The following is a 22,152-nucleotide window of genomic DNA, read 5'->3' as shown; positions in this document are numbered from 1 at the left end:
GGAGAGCGTGAAGTGTGTTTTCCTCTCGCGCGTCAGGAATAAAGTGAAGCCTTCGGTTCGACACCTGAGTTCAATGAGGCTGTTCGTGAACTATTGGAGTACTCCAGCATCGCCACAGCATCGTAGAGTAACGTTACTCCCCTCGCGTCATGTCTCACTCTGAGAGATGGGCAAGTTCGACGACCACGAGAGGGTAATCCTCAACGTTGGGGGCACGAGGCACGAAACCTACCGGACCACGCTGAAGACACTGCCGGGCACGCGTCTGGCCCTGCTCGCCTCCGAATCGGACCTCGAGTCGGTTCTGGACCAGTTGCAACAAGTCCCGGGGTTCATCGAGTACAACGCGCGCAGCAACGAGTACTTTTTCGACCGGCACCCGGGCGTCTTCGCCTACGTGCTCAACTATTACCGGACCGGGAAGCTGCACTGCCCGGCGGACGTGTGCGGACCACTGTTCGAGGAGGAGCTGTCCTTCTGGGGCATCGATGAGACGGACGTGGAGCCGTGCTGCTGGATGACATACCGACAGCACCGGGATGCTGAAGAGGCGCTGGATGTGTTCGAGATGAACGTGGACAACGATGAGGACGACGAGTACGGCAAGCGGCTGGGTATCGAGGACGTGGTGTCCGCGGACGGCACCGTCAGCAGGTGGAGGAAGTGGCAGCCGGTCGTCTGGAACCTTTTCGAGGACCCGTACTCCTCTAGAGCCGCCCGGGTAAGAGCGCACGAAGCGCGGAGTCTCCAAACGGTTGCGCGCGCGACTCGCTTCCAGCGCTTGAACAGAACAACCAAACGATGTCAAAAGTCATACATGCATGACGATGAGTCTGTTTGGCGTTTGAGTTCTCATGCATACTTCTAAACATGTGCGTAATGTGTGCTGTAAGCGGGTCAGGAGAGGCATGAGAGCGTGTCCTACCCACCTAAAACTGTTTAAAACCTGTTCAAATTCCAACAAACTTAGTAAAGACACCACAACGCATGCATGCATTAAAATGATGGGCTTGTGCATGCATCTAAACCAGTGCGTAATGATCAGATACACGTATTGGAGAGGCAGGCGTCATATTAATAACTCTCAAATCAAAACAAAGCAAACAATAACAGACCATGCATGCTTGCGTAAAGATTTGTTTTTAAGCGCCCGTGCGTGATCTCCAGATTCACACTGGTAACAGGTGTCACATATATGAGATGAAAGCGTATCCTAACTTCTCAAGTGCAGGCATTTTATCCTCTGGTAAAACACTCTTGGTTAAATTTGGACTGATTAAGGGAGAGGAAAGTATCACAGCCCTCCCACTGAGTCCCACACTTACTGAACGTGACACAACCCAGAACCATAATGGAGCTTATTTTGCATTTGAAATGGTCTTAATTAAACGATGGGTTGGAGGAGGCTGGTTACATCAGTGGGAAAGAAAAAGATTAATTATTGAGATTGTTGCAGGCAAATTCAGATCCACTGCAGAGATCAGGCAGATATACAATTTTAAAGCCTTTTCTTTCCTGCTTAAGAGTAGTGTCTTAACTCTGATTATGTGCACGGTTCACGAATCTACTAGTGTTTATTTTAGTTTAAAATCCTACAAAAGGCTCTATTTTCTTAATTTTTACCTTATACCTTGCAGCTGTTGTGGAAAAATGAATGGAGAATAGCCTGTCACAGCAGCAATCGTTCTTCCCTCCACCAGGTTTAAAGTTTATGGCCCGCCCAAATCGGGAACTTGGACTCCACTGGGTTAAAAAACAACCCAATGTGTTGTTGTTGTTTTTTACCCCAAGGGCTGGTGCCTGGGTAAATATAGGACAGAACACATGTTGAGTTATTTTCCCAGAAAATTGGGTTGTTTATTTTACGCAGCATAATGGGTTGATTCGTTTTTTTTACTAGAATACTGGCTTCTTTTTTTTTTTTTTTTTTTTTTTTTAACTTAACACAATAATTCACTTTTATGGATTAACTTAAATCCTCCAGTTTTTGCATCTGACTCAGGATCTAGAAACACAAAAAACTACTTAAACGCTGAAAAAATAACCCCACAAAAATAACCCAAAAAGCTCTACCCAGGATTTGAGTATAACCCAAACTCATGTCAAATTAAAATTTTAACTAAGAAACTCTTAATAATCTGTAAAAACAAAACTTAAATTTATTTTAAAAAGTAAGTTACTTGGTTGCCTTAACTGAGTTCATTGAAATTAAAATTGAGTTAATATAATGGAGGAAATCGGTTTAATTAATGAACTCAAAATATGTTTTCTGAAACACATGAATTATCTAAGATATGTGAACATGTGAAGGCAGCATAACCTGAGTTGGTCCTGTGTTGAATGAAGCTCTGATTGATTTAATTTTTCAGAGGTGAATCAAACGAGGAGGCGAGGTGCTCGACAGAACTGTTAATCGAATCAATAATTAATTGTTTCTGTAGACGTGTAATCTCAGGCTTGATCTGCCCTCTCAATTTTTAATGAGAAGAAACTGTGAGACCTTGACAAATCGACTAAGATTAGGATTCTTGTGCTTTGTGCTCATTGAGACAACTTTCTTCTAACAGACACGCAAGACGCATTTCCCAGAATTCACCTCGCAGCACCTAGTTTGCATCATTGTGCTCCCATGATGCCCTCTGCCTCTTTTAATCCATCTGTTAATGTAGCGGAGGCTGTGATCATGTTGACGTGTGTGTGTGTGTTTTGATGCCGAGCGTGCCGTCGCCACTTAAGAGGTTAACACTGGCGCACGTCTGAAGATGCTGCGCCGAGAGCGTTTCCATGGTGACCTTATCGCTCATCGGCCGCCCGTGTTCATTCAGAGCAGCGATTGATTTCAGGAATTCAGTCAAGCACAAACCAGCCTGCAAACACACTGTGCGTCTGCGCGTTTCCTCTGGCACTGTTTGAAATGAGTGCCGTGTGTGACATATTGTTTGTGTGGATGATTCATGCGCTGGGAAAAATAACACGGTCATACAGATTATGTGTATTGATGTGGGCACCGATGAGCCGAGTGCTGATGCTGACGCCGGCAGCTTAAACTTTGTTGTCAGTGGTTTTCTTCAGATCACTCGCTGAGCGCTGATTATCTCGTGTGTTGAGGCAGTGGGCGTTTTCTCGTGGGATGCTAGTGTCCGTGTTGAGCGATTACAGTAATGAAACATGATCTTTTGAGGAATATTTCAACCACAAAATAAGGTTCCAAAACTTCTTTTGAAGAGCAATGATGTCATTAAGAATAAGCCTCGAGTTGATGATGAAGATGATGATGTCATTGTTCCAAATTCTGAGTTCTAAGTTCTGTTATAAATTGTCTGTAACTTGTTACTTGACAAATTTTTGTGTGTGTGAAGGCAACATGATACATTTTCTACCCATTTTTGTACCATAATGAATAATTAATGATAAAATGTAGTGCGAGTCTTAAAGGAACAGTTCACCCAAAAATTATGTTCCAAAACTTTTTCCATGTAAAACACAACAGAAGTTATTCTGAAGACTGAACAGCGAGTTTATTGAGGAAAAGCCTTAAGTTGATGATGATGACGAAATTGTGCATTTAAAATTTCTTAATTGTTGCTTAGCTCAAATTTTTTTAAAGCATACTCTCCAAATATTTTGGAGAACATTGAAGTAATTGAGATGATGATTATGAAGTTGTATGTTTACCCTTTTTTTTCTCTCCATAATATGACACATATCTGAGTAAAACAGAATAATTAATGATAAAATGTACTGTACGTCTTCAAGGAAACAGCTCAGCCAAAAATAAGGTTCCAAAACATACTTTAGAGAACATAAATGAGAACAAGCCTTGATCTGATGATGATGATGATGATGATGATATCTAAAGATGTGTCTTTTTGAAGACAACATGAAACCACATTTTATACCTATTTTTGTACCACAATACATGTCTGAGTGAAGCATAATAATTCATGTTAAATTAGTCTTAAAGGAACAGTTCACCCAAAATTATAGTTTTTTTCTCTCCTTGGAAAACAAAAGAAGATCTTCTGAAGAACAGTGAGGTAATTTAGAACAAGCCTTCAGTTGATGATGATAATGATGATGATGATGATGATGATGTCACTGTGCATCTAAAATGTTTCTGTAAATTGTTGCCTGGCTCAATTTTCTTTTTTTTATTAAAGGTGTACTTCGGCGCTGGGAAGATAAATCTGTATTTAAACTGGGTCATCAATGTAGTAGAAATGGGAAATTATTTTTGATTTTGGTGCCTTCTAGACTGAGAAAAGACCGAAAATGTATTTTTGTCTCATGGGGATGAAGGACTACAATTCCCAGAATGCTTCGCTGCCCTGTGAGGCCACTCCCAAAGCCAACGCTACTCGATTACTGTGACTGAGTTGGAGAAGACACTACAATTAAAAACTGAACGTGTGTGTTCAATATAATGAGTGAGTCGCCGCGCGAGTCTCACAGCACTGAGCACTAACTGCAGGAGTCAGATAAATGAGCTGATGAGCTCTCATGATGAGAGCTGAGGTAATCACGACTACACTCACGGCATATATTCACAACGCGAGTTCAGGCTGCCGCGTTTCAGTTCATGCCTTTCCAAGCTTAACTTTCATAGAAATTAATTTGAGAAGTTAAACGACTTGCATTGCTCACCATAGCTGCGTTTAAATGAGTGCCTGTAGCTGCGAGCTGAGCTCTGAGTGTGATCTCCATCCCTCACGCGCGGGTTCAAAACATGCGGAAATGGCTCCCTCTGCTGGCTGTAGTCTTTAGCCTTTGGCCAAACATTCCTCCGATGATGCAAATATCATCAATCTGCATCATAGGAGGAATTTTTCCAGAAATAAAATGCATAAATCTCTTGTCTCAGGGGGATATGAGGGGGGAAAGCACAATCATTTGAATATACTCCAGGGTTTCTACTGATACAAAGCCATATGCTAATCACTGAAGTAACCCTTTAAAGCAACATGAAACGTACATTAGTGTACACTCTAAAAAAATATGTTGGCTCAACAAAACAATAACGCAACAGTTTGCATAATTTTTTGTTTTGTTGAGTTATGACAACTTTGAGTGAATTTACGTTCAACAAACAAGCTACAATGAGTTAGAGGAACTTTATAATTTGTTGCATAAACACATTTTTAAATCGATTTCTCAAAAAAAAAAACCCCAGAGTAGCTCTAGAACCCATTAATCTGATCTATTTCAGTTCAAATCAACAGCTATCATAGCACATGCCAACATAACTCATTTAGCATGGACTTTAAATGAACAAGTGAGATATTAGTTGTCAGTGGCATTAGCGAAATCATCGCTCCTAGAGTCAGTGTAGTGTTTACCATCCCGTATCGGCACAATGGTAACCACAGACACTTCAACATTACAGAAACTGTTTTAAATGTCAAACATAACAGCATTAAACACTAACAGGTCTTTCCCTTCACTAAAAACAAATAAATTAACACCTAATTTCAGCATTTATTGTCCGGATCTAGTCCAACGCAACGCATGCTGGGAACTAGAAATCCACTGCTTATCATTTTCACAGTTATCAAGACAATTTCATTAAATTACTACAACCTAATAAAAAAGCCAATTAATACAGAAAATTAAGTTTAAATTACAGGCGATATTAGGTTGTTGTTGTTTTTTTTTGGCTCAGTTGGTTTTAAAAGCAACACGAAGCAACATTGTGTAACCATTTTTGTACCATAATGCGAAGTATGTCTGAGTGAAACAGAATAATTAATGATAAAATAAGATGTAAAGGAACAGTTCACCCAAAATAATGTTCCAAAACTTAAGATATTTTGGAGAACATTGAGGTAATTGTGAACAAGTATTGAGTTGATGATGATGATGAAGTCATTGTGCATCTAATATATTTCTCTAAATGATTGCTTTTATATTGCTATATCTTTTAAAGTTACATTTCATTGTGTCATGTGCATCTTAAATCTGTTGCTTAGCTCAGATTTTTAAAGCAACATGAAACCGCAATTGCTACCCATTTTTGGACAGTAAAACACAATATTTCATGATAAAATTAGTCTTAAAGGAACAGTTCACCCAAAAATGATGTTTCAAAACACTTATATTTTTCTGTGGAACACAAAAGAAGATATTTTGCAGATCTTTGAGGTCCAAAAAAATTGAATGACTTTAAAGGGCTGTTTGCATGCGATTTCCCTTTTGTAACTTTAGTTAGTGTGTAATGTCGCTGCTTGAGCATAAACAGTATCTGCAAAGTTACAGCGCTGAAAGTTCAATGCAAACGGAGATATTGTCTTTTAAAGTTATGGCAGTTTATTGCCTACAAAAATGGCCGGTTTGGACTACAACGAGCTTCTTCCTGGGTTGGTGACGTCATAAACCCTCGCTAGTCTCCGCAGATGTGACTTCTGCCCGTAATGGGAAGGGGCGCGGCCTTAACCTGTGCTTGACACATCAGCCAATAAAAATACAGGAAACTACATTTGGCCATCTAACCAATCTAAGACCATTGCGTTTTTCGGAGGGATGGGCTTCAGAGAAGAAGGAAGCAAACGAGCCGTTCAAAGGACAGTGGAGACAGCGGTGTGGAATAAAGGTCAAATGTAAGAAACATACAGCGTTTAAAAAAACAAGAAGTATTAAGACATGTTATACGGCGCCCCATAAACACAACCAAGCCTTAAAAAAACCCCACAGAACCACCCCTTTAAAAAAAAACACTGACAATATCCTGTTTTGTATTCAACTGAAGGAAGTCATACTGGTTTGAATGGCATAAGACTGAGTAATTGACAAAATTGGGCATTTCACACCAGGAAAAAAATGTAATGCAAGTTTGCCGTTGATTTAAAACACTTCTGAGGAGGCTTTTCGATCGTGTTCACCTTCAAAAACAACTCCATGTATCCCAATGGAAACGATCGAATCGATCAGTTTGCTTTTATTGCTGTAACTGCTGATGCATTTAAATTAGCAGCAGTAGCCAAAACAATTTTTTTTGGCTGCTTTCTGATTGCATTGTGCTTGCGTTCACAGGCACACACACGCATGTATGTGTGACATATTGACCAGTGTTTGAAGTCCTAGTCCAACATTAGCATCTTCCTTGAGGTGCACCGTTTATAGGCTCTGCGTGTCATTTTAGTGCGAGACAGTAATTACAGATCTGTCTTTCTCACCGCTGACGAGAGGACACTGCGAACCACTGTAGGTGTGAAATAAGAGAGAGAGAGAGATGTGTGGAGAAATGAAACTGAATGCAGGGTGTCATGTTAAACAAGCTGTCGCTCGACACCGATGTTGTGGTTTCGCGTACTGCCGGACGAGGGAGGGTTTGGCTTTCATGTTCAGCTCGTTTGAATCTCACACACATGCATTAGTGTGCTCATTTCGGCCAGCGCTGTCTTTTGTGCAGTGATAATTGCATAGGCTTTTTCCCCGTATCTGCACAAACTGCTTTCAAGTCCTCCGCTGAGCCGGTCCAGGGCTTCAAACGCCCCGCTGGAGAGAGAGTAACACGGGCTTAATGAAGCCGTTCAGACCACCGAGGCCAATTACACACACACACACACACACACACACACACACACACACACACACACACACACACACACACACACACACACACACACACACACATGCACACACAAACTGATTGCTGATTAAACAGCAAATCAAACTTTTGTAAAGATGTTGTGTGTACATGCACACACTCCATCCTGTCGCATAGAGCCTGCGACTGTCAAAAAGCATCGACACACACACTTCGCCTACGTTTGTCTTTAGATGACACTGAAAACAAAGCTGCTCTGCTGATCTTTAACTAATGGAGGAAAACTTTCAAGATGTGCTTTGACAGCATTTCAGCGCTTGATTGTTTAATAGTGTTTAATTTTTTGAAAGAATGAGGTAGGAATGAGTGCAAAATATTATCACGGGATGAGCAATTTTGTTGGCATTCAGCTGAAACTACTATGATAGTGATTGTTTGCACTCTGTATACAACATTTTTGTATTGCTCCGTGTTTCTTTGTGTATGTACATCACATAAACCCACTAAAATCCATGGAAATATGGTGTAGCAAAATTTCTATTCACACATCTTTTATATATCACTTTATATACATTCATTATAAACCTTCACTGTTCTCTGCTGGTAAAATGTCCTACTTAACTCAACCCAAGCTGCTCTGCTGATTGGTCAGATTGCTCAGTCTGTTGTGATTGGTCTACTCTGCTCTGATTGGTCAGATTGCTCAGTCTGTTGTGATTGGTCTACTCTGCTCTGATTGGTCAGATTGCTCAGTCTGTTGTGATTAGTCTACTCTGCTCTGATTGGTCAGATTGCTTAGCCTCTTGTGATTGCTCTACTGCTTACAGTGTGCGATGGAAGCAAAATGCCTTTATTAGCTCCTGATTTTCCTCAGCACTCGATACAAAGTGATACAAATAGTAATGATGGCATCGGTTTTACCCATAGACTGTAAAACAATTTGCACGTAGTGTCCGTGATGTCACCCATAGGTTTCTGAAGAGAGTTTTTGAAGTCTCAAAGTTGGTCCATTGCCATCTTGGCAGCAAGTCATCGCACGTCACTCCCGGATAACTGACAATAAGTAAAGAGGCGGGACGTGGGCGGAGCTGAGGTGACTAGATGATTAACAGACAGCAGACAAACGCCAATCCGCCTGTCACTCAAACTGGCCACGCCCTTAATTATGCAGAACTTTAAGGCTTTATATAATGTAAACAAATGCGTTATAAAAAAATGAACTCGCCTCACAGTTGTCATGAAGGTCAACATTAGCCGTATAGACCAAAACCACAGTTTGTACCAGGCTGTAAAAATGTTTTTTTCTGCTGTAGAGTTGGGCATTTTAACATGGGGCTCAATGAGATTCTGCTCCTTCTGGAGCCTGTCTCTAGTCGAGGAATAGAGGGAATGCACGTGACGTCATCATCAGCTGGAGCGACTGTGATTACGCCCCGCTGAGTGGCAGAAAGACTGAGAGGCAGCATTGGTTTACAGCACAAATGCTGCGAAAACACACAAAACCAGGCCCGGGGGGGGGGGGGGGGGTAGGGGAGGCTTGTCCACCGACCGCATAGTCGTCGCTGTTCTGAGCTTGAGACGGACTTGATAATAGCGTGTCATTTTCTCACTCAAACCACTGCCACCTGCTGCAGCTTCTGCTTTTAGAGTGAAACGCTGCCCATAACTGCTTGTCTGTGATCTGTAATCCTCTGTAAGAATTCGTAATAATTGCGTATTATCAGCGAAAAGGAGCTAGCAAAAGATCCAGTGTGTATCTGTATTTGCACTCGTCAAATGATTACATTTCCAACATGTTTTCGCCTCGGTGAGTAATGTAGCCAATCACAGACATGTTTGTAGACTTCTGCAACGGAATTGGCCAATCACAGGTGTTCAATTCGGAATCACTCACCGCGCGAGTGTTTGTCCAGGCGCTGAGTTCAGTTAAACACGCGCAGCAATCCTCTGTAAGTGCAGACATTGTGAAAATAAGAGATTCATTGTATACCAACGTCACTGCGGAACTTTGTGAGATTGCGTTTATTAAATGAGTGACAGCTTTTAGTGAATATAAAGTATATTACCACCACTACACACTTCAAAACACTGACCCATCCACATATACATGCAGGATTCACTCGATAAATGTGATGAATGACAGTTATAAACATTCTTGTTGAAATGAGGCTCCTAAAAATGTCAGGAAAACACGATTCCTGGCTGCATATCATTATCCATGGATCACTGAATCTTTAGCCCCGTTTCCACCACAGGAACTTTACCCAGGAACCAGGAACTTTGGGTGGTACTCGGTGTGTTTAGACCGCAGGAACCAGGGTCTAAATGAAGTTCCGGGTAAATATTTCCCCCTCCAAACGGCCCTGCTTGCGAGGTAGTACTTTTTCAAAGTTCAGGAATGTTCGAGGGCGGGACTTGGGCGCTGAACATGCTGATTGGTTGAGCTCACGCAGCATTTTATTTCAACGGCATTTTTAAAAGTCTTTTGCGAGGTTCGGTCTACGTTAAGTATCAATCTTGCTCTCTGTCTGATGGCGCGCGTTCATTTCAGCCATCTCACGTTCAATGTCTGTAATAGCTGATTATAATATACATTGTCATTTTAAATCTAGCTTTACAAGCTTTCTGAATATGCTGCATGATGCTGAATCTGCATATTAGTGCTCTTTTCTGTCGTTGTTAATTACCTCTTTAGTAAACCTATACATAACCAGCAAAACTCGTTATTCATTTTTTTTCACCATGCAAACGACCTGACCGATTACTTTTAAGTGTGCGTCCTTACATGACGTGACAGCGCGCGCCGCACTCATGTTGACAAGAGAGGAAAGTTAATTTTTCTGAGGGGTAAACTTTTTATTTCGTAAGCTATGAAGATAATGTTGGAGTAATGACACAGCGTATATTGCCCCAGGCAGTTTTTACTTTAACTGCGCCTGACAGAAGATTTTTTTTTCTTTCTGAGATGATTATTACACTTTACAGCAAATAAATAGCTATAAATAATACTGTATTAGTCCTGGTGGCCGTTAAGAGTTGCTATGGCCACAGTTAACACATTCCAGCTGCTGGAGAAAACAGCATTGACATTTTTGATGCGGCAGACAAACTGCATGTGACAAAATGATTGCGATTGAAAGTCATCACATAAACAGCAGATCGGTTTAGATAACGTCTCATGTAAACAGTCCACTAAATCTTTCAATCGGTACACACAAAAATGATTACTGTCCGTCACTGACTTGGAGGAGCAGTCGCGCGCAGTCCTACATCATCGGACTAATCTGCCTAATCTTCTCGGAACTTTAGATCGCGGTGGAAACGCAGAGAGTTGCAGGTCTGGGGGGGAGAAAAGTTCCTGTAAAAAAGTTCCTGGTACAAATTGTTCCGGGTAATTTTGGTGGAAACGGGGCTTTTGGTAAGTTGTAAGGATCGTTTGCTCTACTCGTGTTTTCCTCCATTAACTCCAGTCACGCAGCAGCTCTTCTGCCACTCAGCCCCGGCTGAGGGGGGTGTTACGGCGGGAAAGTGACGTCGATGCATTCCCTCTATTTCAGTTTAAGTCACTTTCGTATTGGCAACCAATGAAGATCACAGGCGGGTATTATGCAAATTTGTTACAAACCAGTTTCAATCATGAAGTAAGACTGGAATTACAGACGACTCGTTTCAGGCATTTCAGAATCAGTTCATTCTTTTGAGAGATAATGACTTTATTCGTCAAGCACTTTATCTTTGAAACATTGCAGTGTCACGGCTGTGATGAGAGACAGGGGGATCCAATAGCAAAAAGACGACAAGTTTATTGTTAAACAGGACGGTGAGCGTCAACAATAAACAAGACTCAATAACAGGCAGAAAAGTAGCAAAAGAGACAAGCTCCAGGGCACAGGCAGGCGAACCACGGCGAAGGTCAGGTGCAGGCGGCCAGGCAGGTGAGACGGCGAAGCAGAGGACAACCAGAGGCCGAAATCCTGGACCCGGAACAGAGAAATCCCCCAGGGGAACAGAAGCCGAGGCAAGCCACACCAGGAGCACTTGAAACGATCTGACAATGGGTGCCAGTGAGAGACCAGTGCTGCGTCCCAATTCGCCTACTTATACTACGTCCTAAAAGTATGTACTCTTTTTGTGAAGAAAAAGTATATACTTTTGAGTGTGTAGCAGAAAAGTATGCAAGCTTCGGGACTTAATACTTCGCCATCTTTAACGGACTCTGTCGCTTAGTTACGTGCATCCCGTCACCGTTTATCTGCCCTGTCAATCATCGTCAGATTCGTCACAGTTCAAATCCTTCACATTCAGTTTAATATTAAGGATATCTTAGATATCTCCTACCGTATCGGAGAGAAATGTAGCCGCTCGTTGATCTGCCATTTGTGGGTCTTTAATGCAGAGACTCTCCTCATGTATACAGTTTAAATATAATGATGCATTTAAAAGTTAATGGCCAAACGTGTCATTTCAAAAGTTCTCAATGCTGCTGCAGGTGAAATATAATGTGACAACACTGAATAAATATATTTTTGTCAGGTTAAATATTGATAGTTGGTCACTCAAACCCCTTTATCTAAACTTCTCTACTTAACCGTCGAACTCGCACATCCGTCATGTTTGTAGTTTTTTAACGCTTTTTATCCGCGTTTGTAGTTCTAATCGAATCCTCGTCCAACTCGCAATGGGTTGTGGGCAATATCAGCCGTTAGAGTGCCCATCGATCCATACTGTGAATTCGGACCGGAAATAGTAAACCATCCGGGAATCTTTGGAATACTCTTTTCAACATACTACGATTTGGGACATACTAATTCTATTTTCGAATACTATTTAGGATGGATAGTATGCGAATTGGGACGCAGGGCAGGTTACATAGTGTGGATGATGAGTGCAGCAGGTGACGGTGATAAGTCCCATAATCAGTGACCACGCCTCCAACACAACCTCACAAGACACAGAGAAAAGAGACGGTGAATCTATAAACCGTGACATGCAGATCTTTTACATTCACAAACAGCTTTATAACACACTGCATGAGAGATAATAGTGGCACTTTAACTATCAACATGAGCCAATAACCTCCAACACACACAAAGTGGTGCAATGCTTCAACATATTTAGCATTGTGTCACTTTTTACTAACAAAATGACTTTTTGTGACATTTGCTTTATAAGTGTTTGCAAATAAATGCAGTTTAATTTGATAGTTTGTAACTTTAAAATGATTCATTATATTTGATAAAATGATCTGTATTTGAAATGTATTGAAAAAAGTATCTAAACTTTTCATAAAGTGGAAAAAAATATGTAAATGAATTCTTAAATATCTTTTTTTTTAAAGCCATGATTTCAATGGGCGCAGCAGAGCAGGACTGACACATTTAATTTATTTAAAAATATATATTTTATTGCTGGGAAAAGCCAGTTTGCATTCTCTCGTCAGATATCACTGTGCAGACTGCATATGCTGTCAACTTTGATTTGGATCAAGAGGCATTTTTTTTTTTTTTTTGGTCTACATTTCCATCCGTTCAGATGAGATCATACTGTACAATCTTTCATCTTTAAACATGCCCTCCTTTCCTGTTGTCATTGTCAACTTCTCTCACACATGCATGTAACTTTGCTTTAGTTTATTCTTCAAATAAGGAGTAAAAATAGAGCACTACATCGTGCTCATGGGAGGTTATAGAGAGGACATTCTCATACCTTTGCAGCAATAACAGGTACAAGAAACACTTCGAGCAGGAACGAGTGTGTGCTTTTCTCAAACTCGGTTTAGGTGTACAAATAGTTTTTTTGAAGCTAAAATGGGATGATGTCCACACACACACACACACACACACACACACACACACACACACACACACACACACACACACACACACACACACACACACACACACACGTTTGTTTCATAGATTTAAATAAAAACGTGTTTTGGCCGATTTTATAAGCCTTTTTAACAAGTGAAGACCAGTCAAATTTCCCCACTAGTGAGTTGTTTTCATATTTTACTATATATGTGAGGACATTTGTGCCTTCACAAGTATAGCCTTAAAAGGAACACACACACACACACACACACTCAGTGTTGAGCTCAAGGGCAGTGTGTGCCCCACTGAAACTCACGAGGGATGTGAAACACACTCCTGTTACCAGCTCAGTGTCTCCACGTTTAGTGTGTCTCTCATTGGCCTTTGCTCTTCATTTGATCCTTTTTTAATCAAGATTATTGTCAATATCTTCCGTTTTTTCTCCAGTAGCTCTGATTGCCAGTTATTTGACTTTATTGTGTTGCTATTAGGGCTACGTGATCATTTCATGACCCGACAAGTGCTAAGTCAGCACGTTCAATCCAAGAACACAAGCTCGGACAGACAGAACAGACACCAACAGGGCACACACACACAGATCCGCAGCAGGGTCTGTTGGCGTCTTTCAGAACAAATTTCAGAAAAAGTCAAAGTTTTAGGTTGACACAGATGATCAACAATCAACATGGCCAAATGTGAATTAGTTTTTTCTCTCCATTTTTTAAATTATTATAAAAATTTAAATTGATTTTGCCCACTTAAAACATCATATTGCATATCACATTAGTTATTGCATGACATTAGTATTAAATATCATGCAGCCCTGTAGATGCTATTTAAGAGTGTTCTGGGAGGTTTATAGAAGGGCAGCTCTGTCTCTAAATTCAAGTATCTTGGTATCCTAATTGATGATTCACTCTCTTTTAAACCTCACTTTCAACAGTAAAAAACTAAAGCTTAAATTGGGTTTTTATTTTAGAAACAAGTCATGTTTTTCCTGTGAGGCAAAAAGGAGGCTTGTGGCTGCCACTTTCTTGTCAGTGCCGGACTATGGCGATGTTATATACATGAATGCTTTCATCAAAAGCTTGAAACTGTTGGATACTGTTGATCATGGAGCTCTTAGGTTTATCACAAACTTTCGAGCACTTACTCATCACTGTTCTTTTTATGATCGGGTTGGTTGGTCTGCATTGTCCACCCGTAGACTTAAAAATTGGTACATTTTTATCTACAAGGCAATTCTTGGTCTGCTTCCCCCATACCTCCAATCCAACATTGAAAAGAAAAGTACAGGAAGATATTGTCTTTGTTCTGAGGACTTATTATCTGTCCCTCAATCGATCAAAGATTCGGGTCGAACGCCAACTGCTGAAATCACGTGACATTGGCGACCCGAATCTTTGATCGATTCACTGATTCATTAACCGTTTGATTCTTTTTGGAGGCACATGCAGGAGAAGACAGTGATGAATAAAATCGTAGTTTTTGATATTTTTGGACCACAATGTATTTTCGATGCTTCAAGAGACTCTAGTCAACCAACTGATGTCACATATGGACTACTTTGATGATGTTTTTATTAGCTTTCTGGACATGGACAGTGAAGTGGGCATTGACTGCATTATGCTCTGGGACTAAGATATAAAATATCTTAAATTGTGTTCTGAAGATGAACAAAGGTCTTACGGGTGTGGAACGACGTTAGGGTGAGTCATTAATGACATCAATTTAATTTTTGGGTGAACTAACCCTTTAAGAATTAATATAACATTTGACAGACATATGGTGATTTTGGTTTTTATGGATTAATTGTGCAGTGCTTGTTTCTTAGGGGTCCAAGTCAACATAGTGATAGCACAAAAAGCTGTGCTTTGAGATTCATTTTTATCTTTTTATCTCTTCCATCCTGTTCTAGTTCTCCTCCTTCCTGCTCTTTCTCGTGTTTTGGGGTGAAGTTTTGGACTGTGTGTGCTTTCTGCAGGCTTCTCCGGATCATAATGTTTCTCCCTCTCCAAACTGGGACAAAAGCGATCCAGCCACCGGGAGCTCGACGTCTTATCCGAGTGACCCGCGTGTCCTTTTCCGTTGGGTGCAGAATCAATGCAGCTCTGCCTGTAAACGGCTCGTCTTTCTCCCAGAAACGGACTTCAATTTCACATTCCTCCTCAAAACATTCACCTTCAAGACGCTGAGCAGACCGACTGCTCTTTTATGAGCGCGAAACATTACTCCGTGTCACTCAGAGAGCGTGATTGGAAAACATTAGCTTGTGTAGAGCAAGGTTAAACGGTTTAGACGCTCAAGCTGTCACACGTCTAACTCATACGGTTGAGTTTATATGAAGCAGCGCTGACATTTAAGGCTCTTCACTCTCTGGTGGTGTGTAAATATACTCCATTAAGTGAAGGCCTCTTCACTGTGCTGCTGTACACCGGCTGCGGTAATTATCCTGTTGAGTTGAGTTGAGCCGGGCTGATCGTCCAGGTTTAATATCGCTCTATTAGGAGTCACTTCAGCCGAGCAGGAAAGATCTCCTCATCTGAATGGCACTCAAAAGCCACGAGATGTCTGGCTGTTAGGAGGCCCGTCTCGGTCTGTAGTGCATCTATTAGTCAACATGTCTGTCTCACACACATGCTTTCATTGTATGAGCATCTGTGGTTTTCATTCATAACTTCAGACTACATTAAGACCGAAGTCAAACACAGATGACCTAGATCAAGATCAATCTGAACATTTGCTGTTCCAGACAAGCCTAGAAATCTAGACGCACCCTAGCGGCAGCAAATCTAATCTGCCCGCGAGTGTCGTCTAGCAACTCTCAATACCCTTCTGAGCTGTAATCGCCAAACTCTGGTCGGGCCAATCACATTGTGTATAGAGTCGGTGGGCAGGGCTTAACATAATGACGGCCGAGTTGCGTTTGCGTGCTTCTAAACACAGACACTGGCGAACGGCGGTCTTTCGAATCAGCTTTGACCGCGACTCTGGAAGACTTGGAGTTAAGCTTTTCTCTGAGAAAAGAACAGAACGGCACTGAAGTCATTCTTAAAAAGGGAAGATGTGTTCGGAGTTTAGCCGACCGGATACGGTGAATGTTTAATCTGTCAGCGAGCTCCGCTTCACCTTCGTTGCTCTGGTTGGTGTAGCGCTATCCTATCGCGTGCAGAGGGAGCTTGAAAGACAACCGTTTATCCGCCCCTCAGATTGAGCTGTCAATGGTGAGTTTACAGACCAAACATCTTGATGTGGGTCTGGCTTGTTGTCAGGCTAGTTGCCGACATGAAAATGGCACTTGTTTGGCCCATTTGACTCCTGATATGTTTCAACACACTGTAAAAATGATTTTTCAAAGTTGTAAATAAAAAGTGTGTTTTACAACAAAATGCTAGTTGTATTATATAATAATAATAATAATAAATAAGTATTTCTATTGAATTTTAATAAATATTAAAAATGATATTTATGATATAAAAAAAAATTAATTGCAAATCAAATAAACTATTTATTTATTTATTTATTTATTTTGCTCTATTTTCTTGTATAGGACTATAAAAATGTTACAATTTGGCCAAAATGTTTTATATATCCATATAAATAATATTTTTATTTTTATTATTATTACTACTACTATTACTACAATTTTTTTAAATCTATTTTACAAAATAATAAATATTTGTATTGTAATATTTAAGCTTTTACTATATATATATATATATATATAAACTTTTACTTTATTATTATAATAAAAATAAATAATAATTATTATTGTAAAAAAAGCTACTTTTCTCGCTCTCAGCATTGTTTTGTTGTGTTTGCTTGTAGAGCTTTATAATTTGGCCAAAAATGGTCGATCTGTACATAATAATAATCAAAATCATAATCATCATCATCATAAAAATAGTAGTGGTAGTGGTATTTGTTATTATTATTATTATTATTATTATTCTTATTATTATTATTATTAATAAATAAAAATATTAAACAAAATAATATTTCACCGTAAAAAGAATAGTATTTAAGAAAAAGTAATACAATAATTATAATATTTAGTTTTTCAACTTCAAAATCTCACACCTAATGTGTTAAATACTCCATTTACAATTTAGAGAAGGAGTTTTTTTACGTTTGTGGAGCTTACTACTACTGTTTCTTTAAGTAATTAAATGAGCTCTGCTATGATTGGCTGACCTGGCCAGGGCGACTGGATATGCAAATTAGAGTGGTCATATTTTAATGAGCTCATTGCTAAGATGATTCAGTTAACCGGTGAGGAAGCTTTGTAAACGTTTAACACATCAAAATGATTTACAGTCCCTTTAAATCTAATATTAATGAAACTTTTTATAAACAACAAGAGACCTTTACGGTGAACAGTATTATTATGATGATCTTTTCTATATGGTTTAATATGAAGCTTTTCATCACTGCATGTCAGATGACATTTTCAACTTGCTGCTGTTGAGTAATAATAATTACAGTCATTTGCCGAGGAAATGAACGTATAGTAGACCTGCATGCATAAGTGCAGTTTAGTAGTAATGAGTCTAGACTGTGACTCTCTCTCTCTCTCTCTCTCTCTCTCTCTCTCTCTCTCTCTCTCTCTCTCTCTCTCTCTCTCTCTCTCTCTCTCTCTCTCTCTCTCTCCCTTAAACCTCTCCGTCACACTCTCTGAGACGGTACAAGTCCTGTATATTCGGTTTGTGCACTGATACCTCAAATAATCCATCTGGGTCAGTGTAGTTTTTATGTGTGGACCTGACTGGCTTGTTCACATTCAAGCTCCTTCAGCATGACTACAACATTGATTTGTCTTATGATTATCTAGCTTGTTTTTCTACTGCATTTATCCTTCACAGAGAAAGCAAACCTGTGATGCATTGCAAAGATGTTGCATAAATAGGAACTTAATACTTAAATACAAATAAAAATACTATACACCGATCAAGCATAACATTATGACCGGTGAAGTGAATAACACTGATTATCTCTTCACCACGGCATCTGTTAGTGGGTGGGATATATTAGGCAGCAAGTGAACATTTTGTCCTCAAAGTTGATGTGTTAGAAGCAGGAAAAATGGGCAAGCGTAAGGATTTGAGCGAGTTTGACAAGGGCCAAATTGTGATGGCTAGCCGACTGGGTCAGAGCATCTCCAAAACTGCAGCTCTTGTGGGCTGTTCCCGGTCTGCAGTGGTCAGTATCTATCAAAAGAGCTCCAAGAGGAACAGTGGAGAATTTACTGTTTTATTATAGAGTTAGAGCTACTGCAGAACTGTCATTTTCTAGGTCTAGATGTCACATTTGGCTGCGTGTATATGTATAAACAGAATATGTATTTTTATACTTATGTCAAACTCTTTAGGGATCAGTTTGAGTGTTGTTTCATATCAGACGCTTATGAAGGTCCATTTCAGACACTCGCTGGGTTTATTACAGAGATTCAGTATCACTTTATCGATATTTATTTACTCTATGTAATCCTGTAAGATCAGTTTACATGTCTGTTTACTAGGAGAGCTTTGATGCTCTTTTAGCTCTTGATATTTGATATGTATTTTTGTGTTTGATCTGAAAAGACTTTAACCCTCATGTTGTGTTCGGGTCATTTTGGAGAAGAGAGAATTAAATTTTTTCCAAAAATGGCACTTAATGTTATCTCATTGGGCTAAAACTTACTGACTTTGCTCTTAGAGTGTAATGAGGGGATATATAAAAAATAGTTGGTGATAATATAGCATAATGAGCGATTTGCGAGCAATTTTAAAGGGGGGTCATTTTTGACCCGGACCAACAAATTATTATCACTTTTTTTTTCCAGATCCATCATTTTAGCTATACAGATTACGAATGATAATTTGCACACTGTCCTTCACTAAAATGAACCCAAGGGAGGATATTTAATCGTTTGAATTTATGTGGTCCAATATAATATAATTACACACTCTTCAGGGAACTTAATAAAACCATTCACAAATAATTTTCTAATTGACACCAAAATCATTGTGAAAATATAATTGTTTCTAAATCTTTCATCTCTGTTTCTCACATCACGCGAGGTCGACGCAGAGGCCCTCCGTCAGTTTCTGTACAGCAGTAATAAGAGAGCCGTTATTACCCTGGGAAACATTAACACGTTGTAAGCGTTTCTGAAATGCTGTTCTCATTTCAGCCCTTATAAACCTGCTAACCTCACAGCATAACTCTCCCCTTCCTCTGACGCTGCGTCTCGCCTCTAAACTAATAACACACTAATAATAGACACAGTATAAATATCATATTTTTGTCTGGCCCTCTGACTTTATAGCTCCCTCTAATGAGGCCTGTGTGAGATATTGCATATTCACATCACAATATGTTTGTGATGATTTCGCTGGCGATATCTAAAACTAAACAGCATTGTGAACGTCATGATGATTTATTGGCCCAATAAGTTTCCTAAAGACCGAATAGTTACTTGATTCTTTCATGACCTGTGAGTATGAGAGCGTTATGGCAAGAATTACTTTTTTTTGCAAAGTTTGTTTGTTGAATAATATCTTTGAATCATCAATTTCAAAATCAATTTTTTCTATTCAATAAATCGTCTGTATGTATGTATGAATATCTATCTATCTCCGTCTGTCTGTCTGTCTGTCTGTCTGTCTGTCTGTCCGTCCGTCCGTCCGTCCGTCCGTCCGTCCGTCCGTCCGTCCGTCCGTCCGTCTATCTGTCGGTCTGGTCTACATTTTGCTTAAATTAAATACAGATTTACAGTTTTTTTTTTTTTTTTGGCTGTTTAGTTGAAATGATGGATCCTCTGAAAAACTTCACAGCAAATGTATAAATATATATTTGTCTTAAATAACATGTAAGAGCTGACACTGGTGCTATATCTTCTTCTGTATGTGTGCTGTTTGAATTACAGACTCAAAGATTATTTTGTTAGGATGAAATAAATGATTTCCTTTTTTCCAGATAACTTTGCTTTAAATGACAGAATGAGATCACACTGATTTATCATTTATCTGTCTGTCTGTCTGTCTCTCTCTCTCTCTCTCTCTCTCTCTCTCTCTCTCTCTCTCTCTCTCTCTCTCTCTCTCTCTCTCTCTCTCTCTCTCTCACACTGGCACGCTTCTTTCATCCTCTTGTACACAAACACACACTGTAAAGTGACGTGATCAGGTTTCTAAAGGCAGTCCATTCATTTCCGTCTGCTCCACCTGTGAAGGTGTTTGCTCTTCTGACATCTTGAGAGCAGGTTTGAACGGGATGACAGAGGGCTGTCAGCGGGCTGTGTTGGAGGTTCAGTTTGCAGACAGAAATAGCTACACACACACACACACATATGGCCATTCGCTCTTTCTCAGCATGTTACACACACCTGCTGCTGCTCAGCGCTGTCTGTTTTCTGCCACTTTCATGTGTGATGTGAAATTACACACAAACTGAGAGTTGTTTGTCTAGAGGAAAACTAAGATGGATTGGATCTGGTGTGTTGTTTAGTGCTATTCAAATATGTTAGAGCTGGCCAATCCATCTAAAATATATTTGATGTAGAAAACAAAAAAAATTGTGACGGCTAGACGACTGGGTCAGAGCATCTCCAAAACTGCAGCTCTTGTGGGCTGTTCCCGGTCTGCAGTGGTCAGTATCTATCAAAAGTGCTCCAAGAGGAACAGTTGAGAACCGGCCACAGGGTCATGGGCGGCCAAGGCTCATTGATGCACGTGGGGAGCGAAGGCTGGCCCGTGTGGTCCGATCAAACAGACGAGCTACTGGAGCTCAAACTGCTCAAGAAGTTAATGCTGGTTCTGATAGAAAGGTGTCAGAATACACAGAGCATCTCAGTTTGTTGCGTATGGGGCGGCATAGCCGCAGACCAGTCAGGGTGCCCATGCTGACCCCTGACCCCGCCGAAAGCACCAACAGTGGCACGTGAGCATCAGAACTGGACCACAGAGCAATGGAAGAAGGTGCCCTGGTCTGAGGAATCACGTTTTCTTTTACATCACGTGGATGGCCAGGTGTGTGTGGCTTACCTGGGGAACACATGACCCCAAGATGCACTATGAGAAGCCGGCGGAGGCAGTTTGATGCTTTGGGCAATGTTCTGCTGGGAAACCTTGGGTCCTCCATCCATGTGAATGTTACTTTGACACGTACCACCTACCTAAGCATTATTGCAGATCATGTTCAGGAATCGGTTCAGGAATGGTTTGAGGAGCACAACAACGAGTTTGAGGAGTTGACTTGGCCTCCAAATTCCCCAGATCTCAATCCAATCGAGCATCTGTGGGATGTGCTGAACAAACAAACAATATCCATGGAGGCATGGCCTCGCAACTAGATACATATACTTGCGTGCGCACACACACACACACTTTTTTTCTGTGTGTTTAATGGCAGCAGTTGAAATTTTGTGATGCTGTACAGGGTTAAAGATGTTAGACGTGTATTGGAGATGTTTTATTTAGAAACAGACTGTTGAATGAATAGTTCCCCAAAAAACGTTCATTGACTGACTCGAGGTCAGTGTGCCTGCTCTGCTCCGTTAAATGCTGTTAAAATTCCAAACTTTCTCTTAATTTTCAACTTGAAGACGTGCATTATTCATATGGATCACATTTGGAATGCTTTTAGTCCGTTTTCTTTTTCTTTTGTGCTTCACAGAAGAAAGAGTTTTCAGCATCACGAGGGTGAATGTTATTTCTTTAATGAACACGCTCTCTGAAAGCATCAGAATGTGAATATTTTTTCATCTCCTCGCAGACAGATAGTCTTACGTTCCTCTCTGACCTTGAGTGGGTTTGG

At 40.3% G+C, this 22,152-nt stretch overlaps 1 protein-coding gene across 3 annotated transcripts in view; it reads left to right on the top strand.

Moving 5' to 3' along the window:
- Nucleotides 1-22,152, top strand: part of kcnc2 (potassium voltage-gated channel, Shaw-related subfamily, member 2) — a 62,316-nt gene that overhangs the window by 184 nt on the left and 39,980 nt on the right. For all 3 annotated transcript variants that reach the window (XM_067427146.1, XM_067427148.1, XM_067427147.1), the window contains exon 1: nt 1-721. This exon is cut by the window's left edge. In XM_067427146.1, coding sequence (XP_067283247.1) covers nt 167-721 — 555 coding nt within the window. In that variant the 5' untranslated portion in view covers nt 1-166. The remainder of the gene's footprint in view (nt 722-22,152) is intronic.

This window comes from Pseudorasbora parva, chromosome 20 (assembly GCF_024679245.1).
Source record: "Pseudorasbora parva isolate DD20220531a chromosome 20, ASM2467924v1, whole genome shotgun sequence".
In the NCBI taxonomy this organism is placed as follows: Eukaryota; Metazoa; Chordata; class Actinopteri; order Cypriniformes; family Gobionidae; genus Pseudorasbora; species Pseudorasbora parva.
This window is presented reverse-complemented; position numbering and strand designations above follow the sequence as displayed.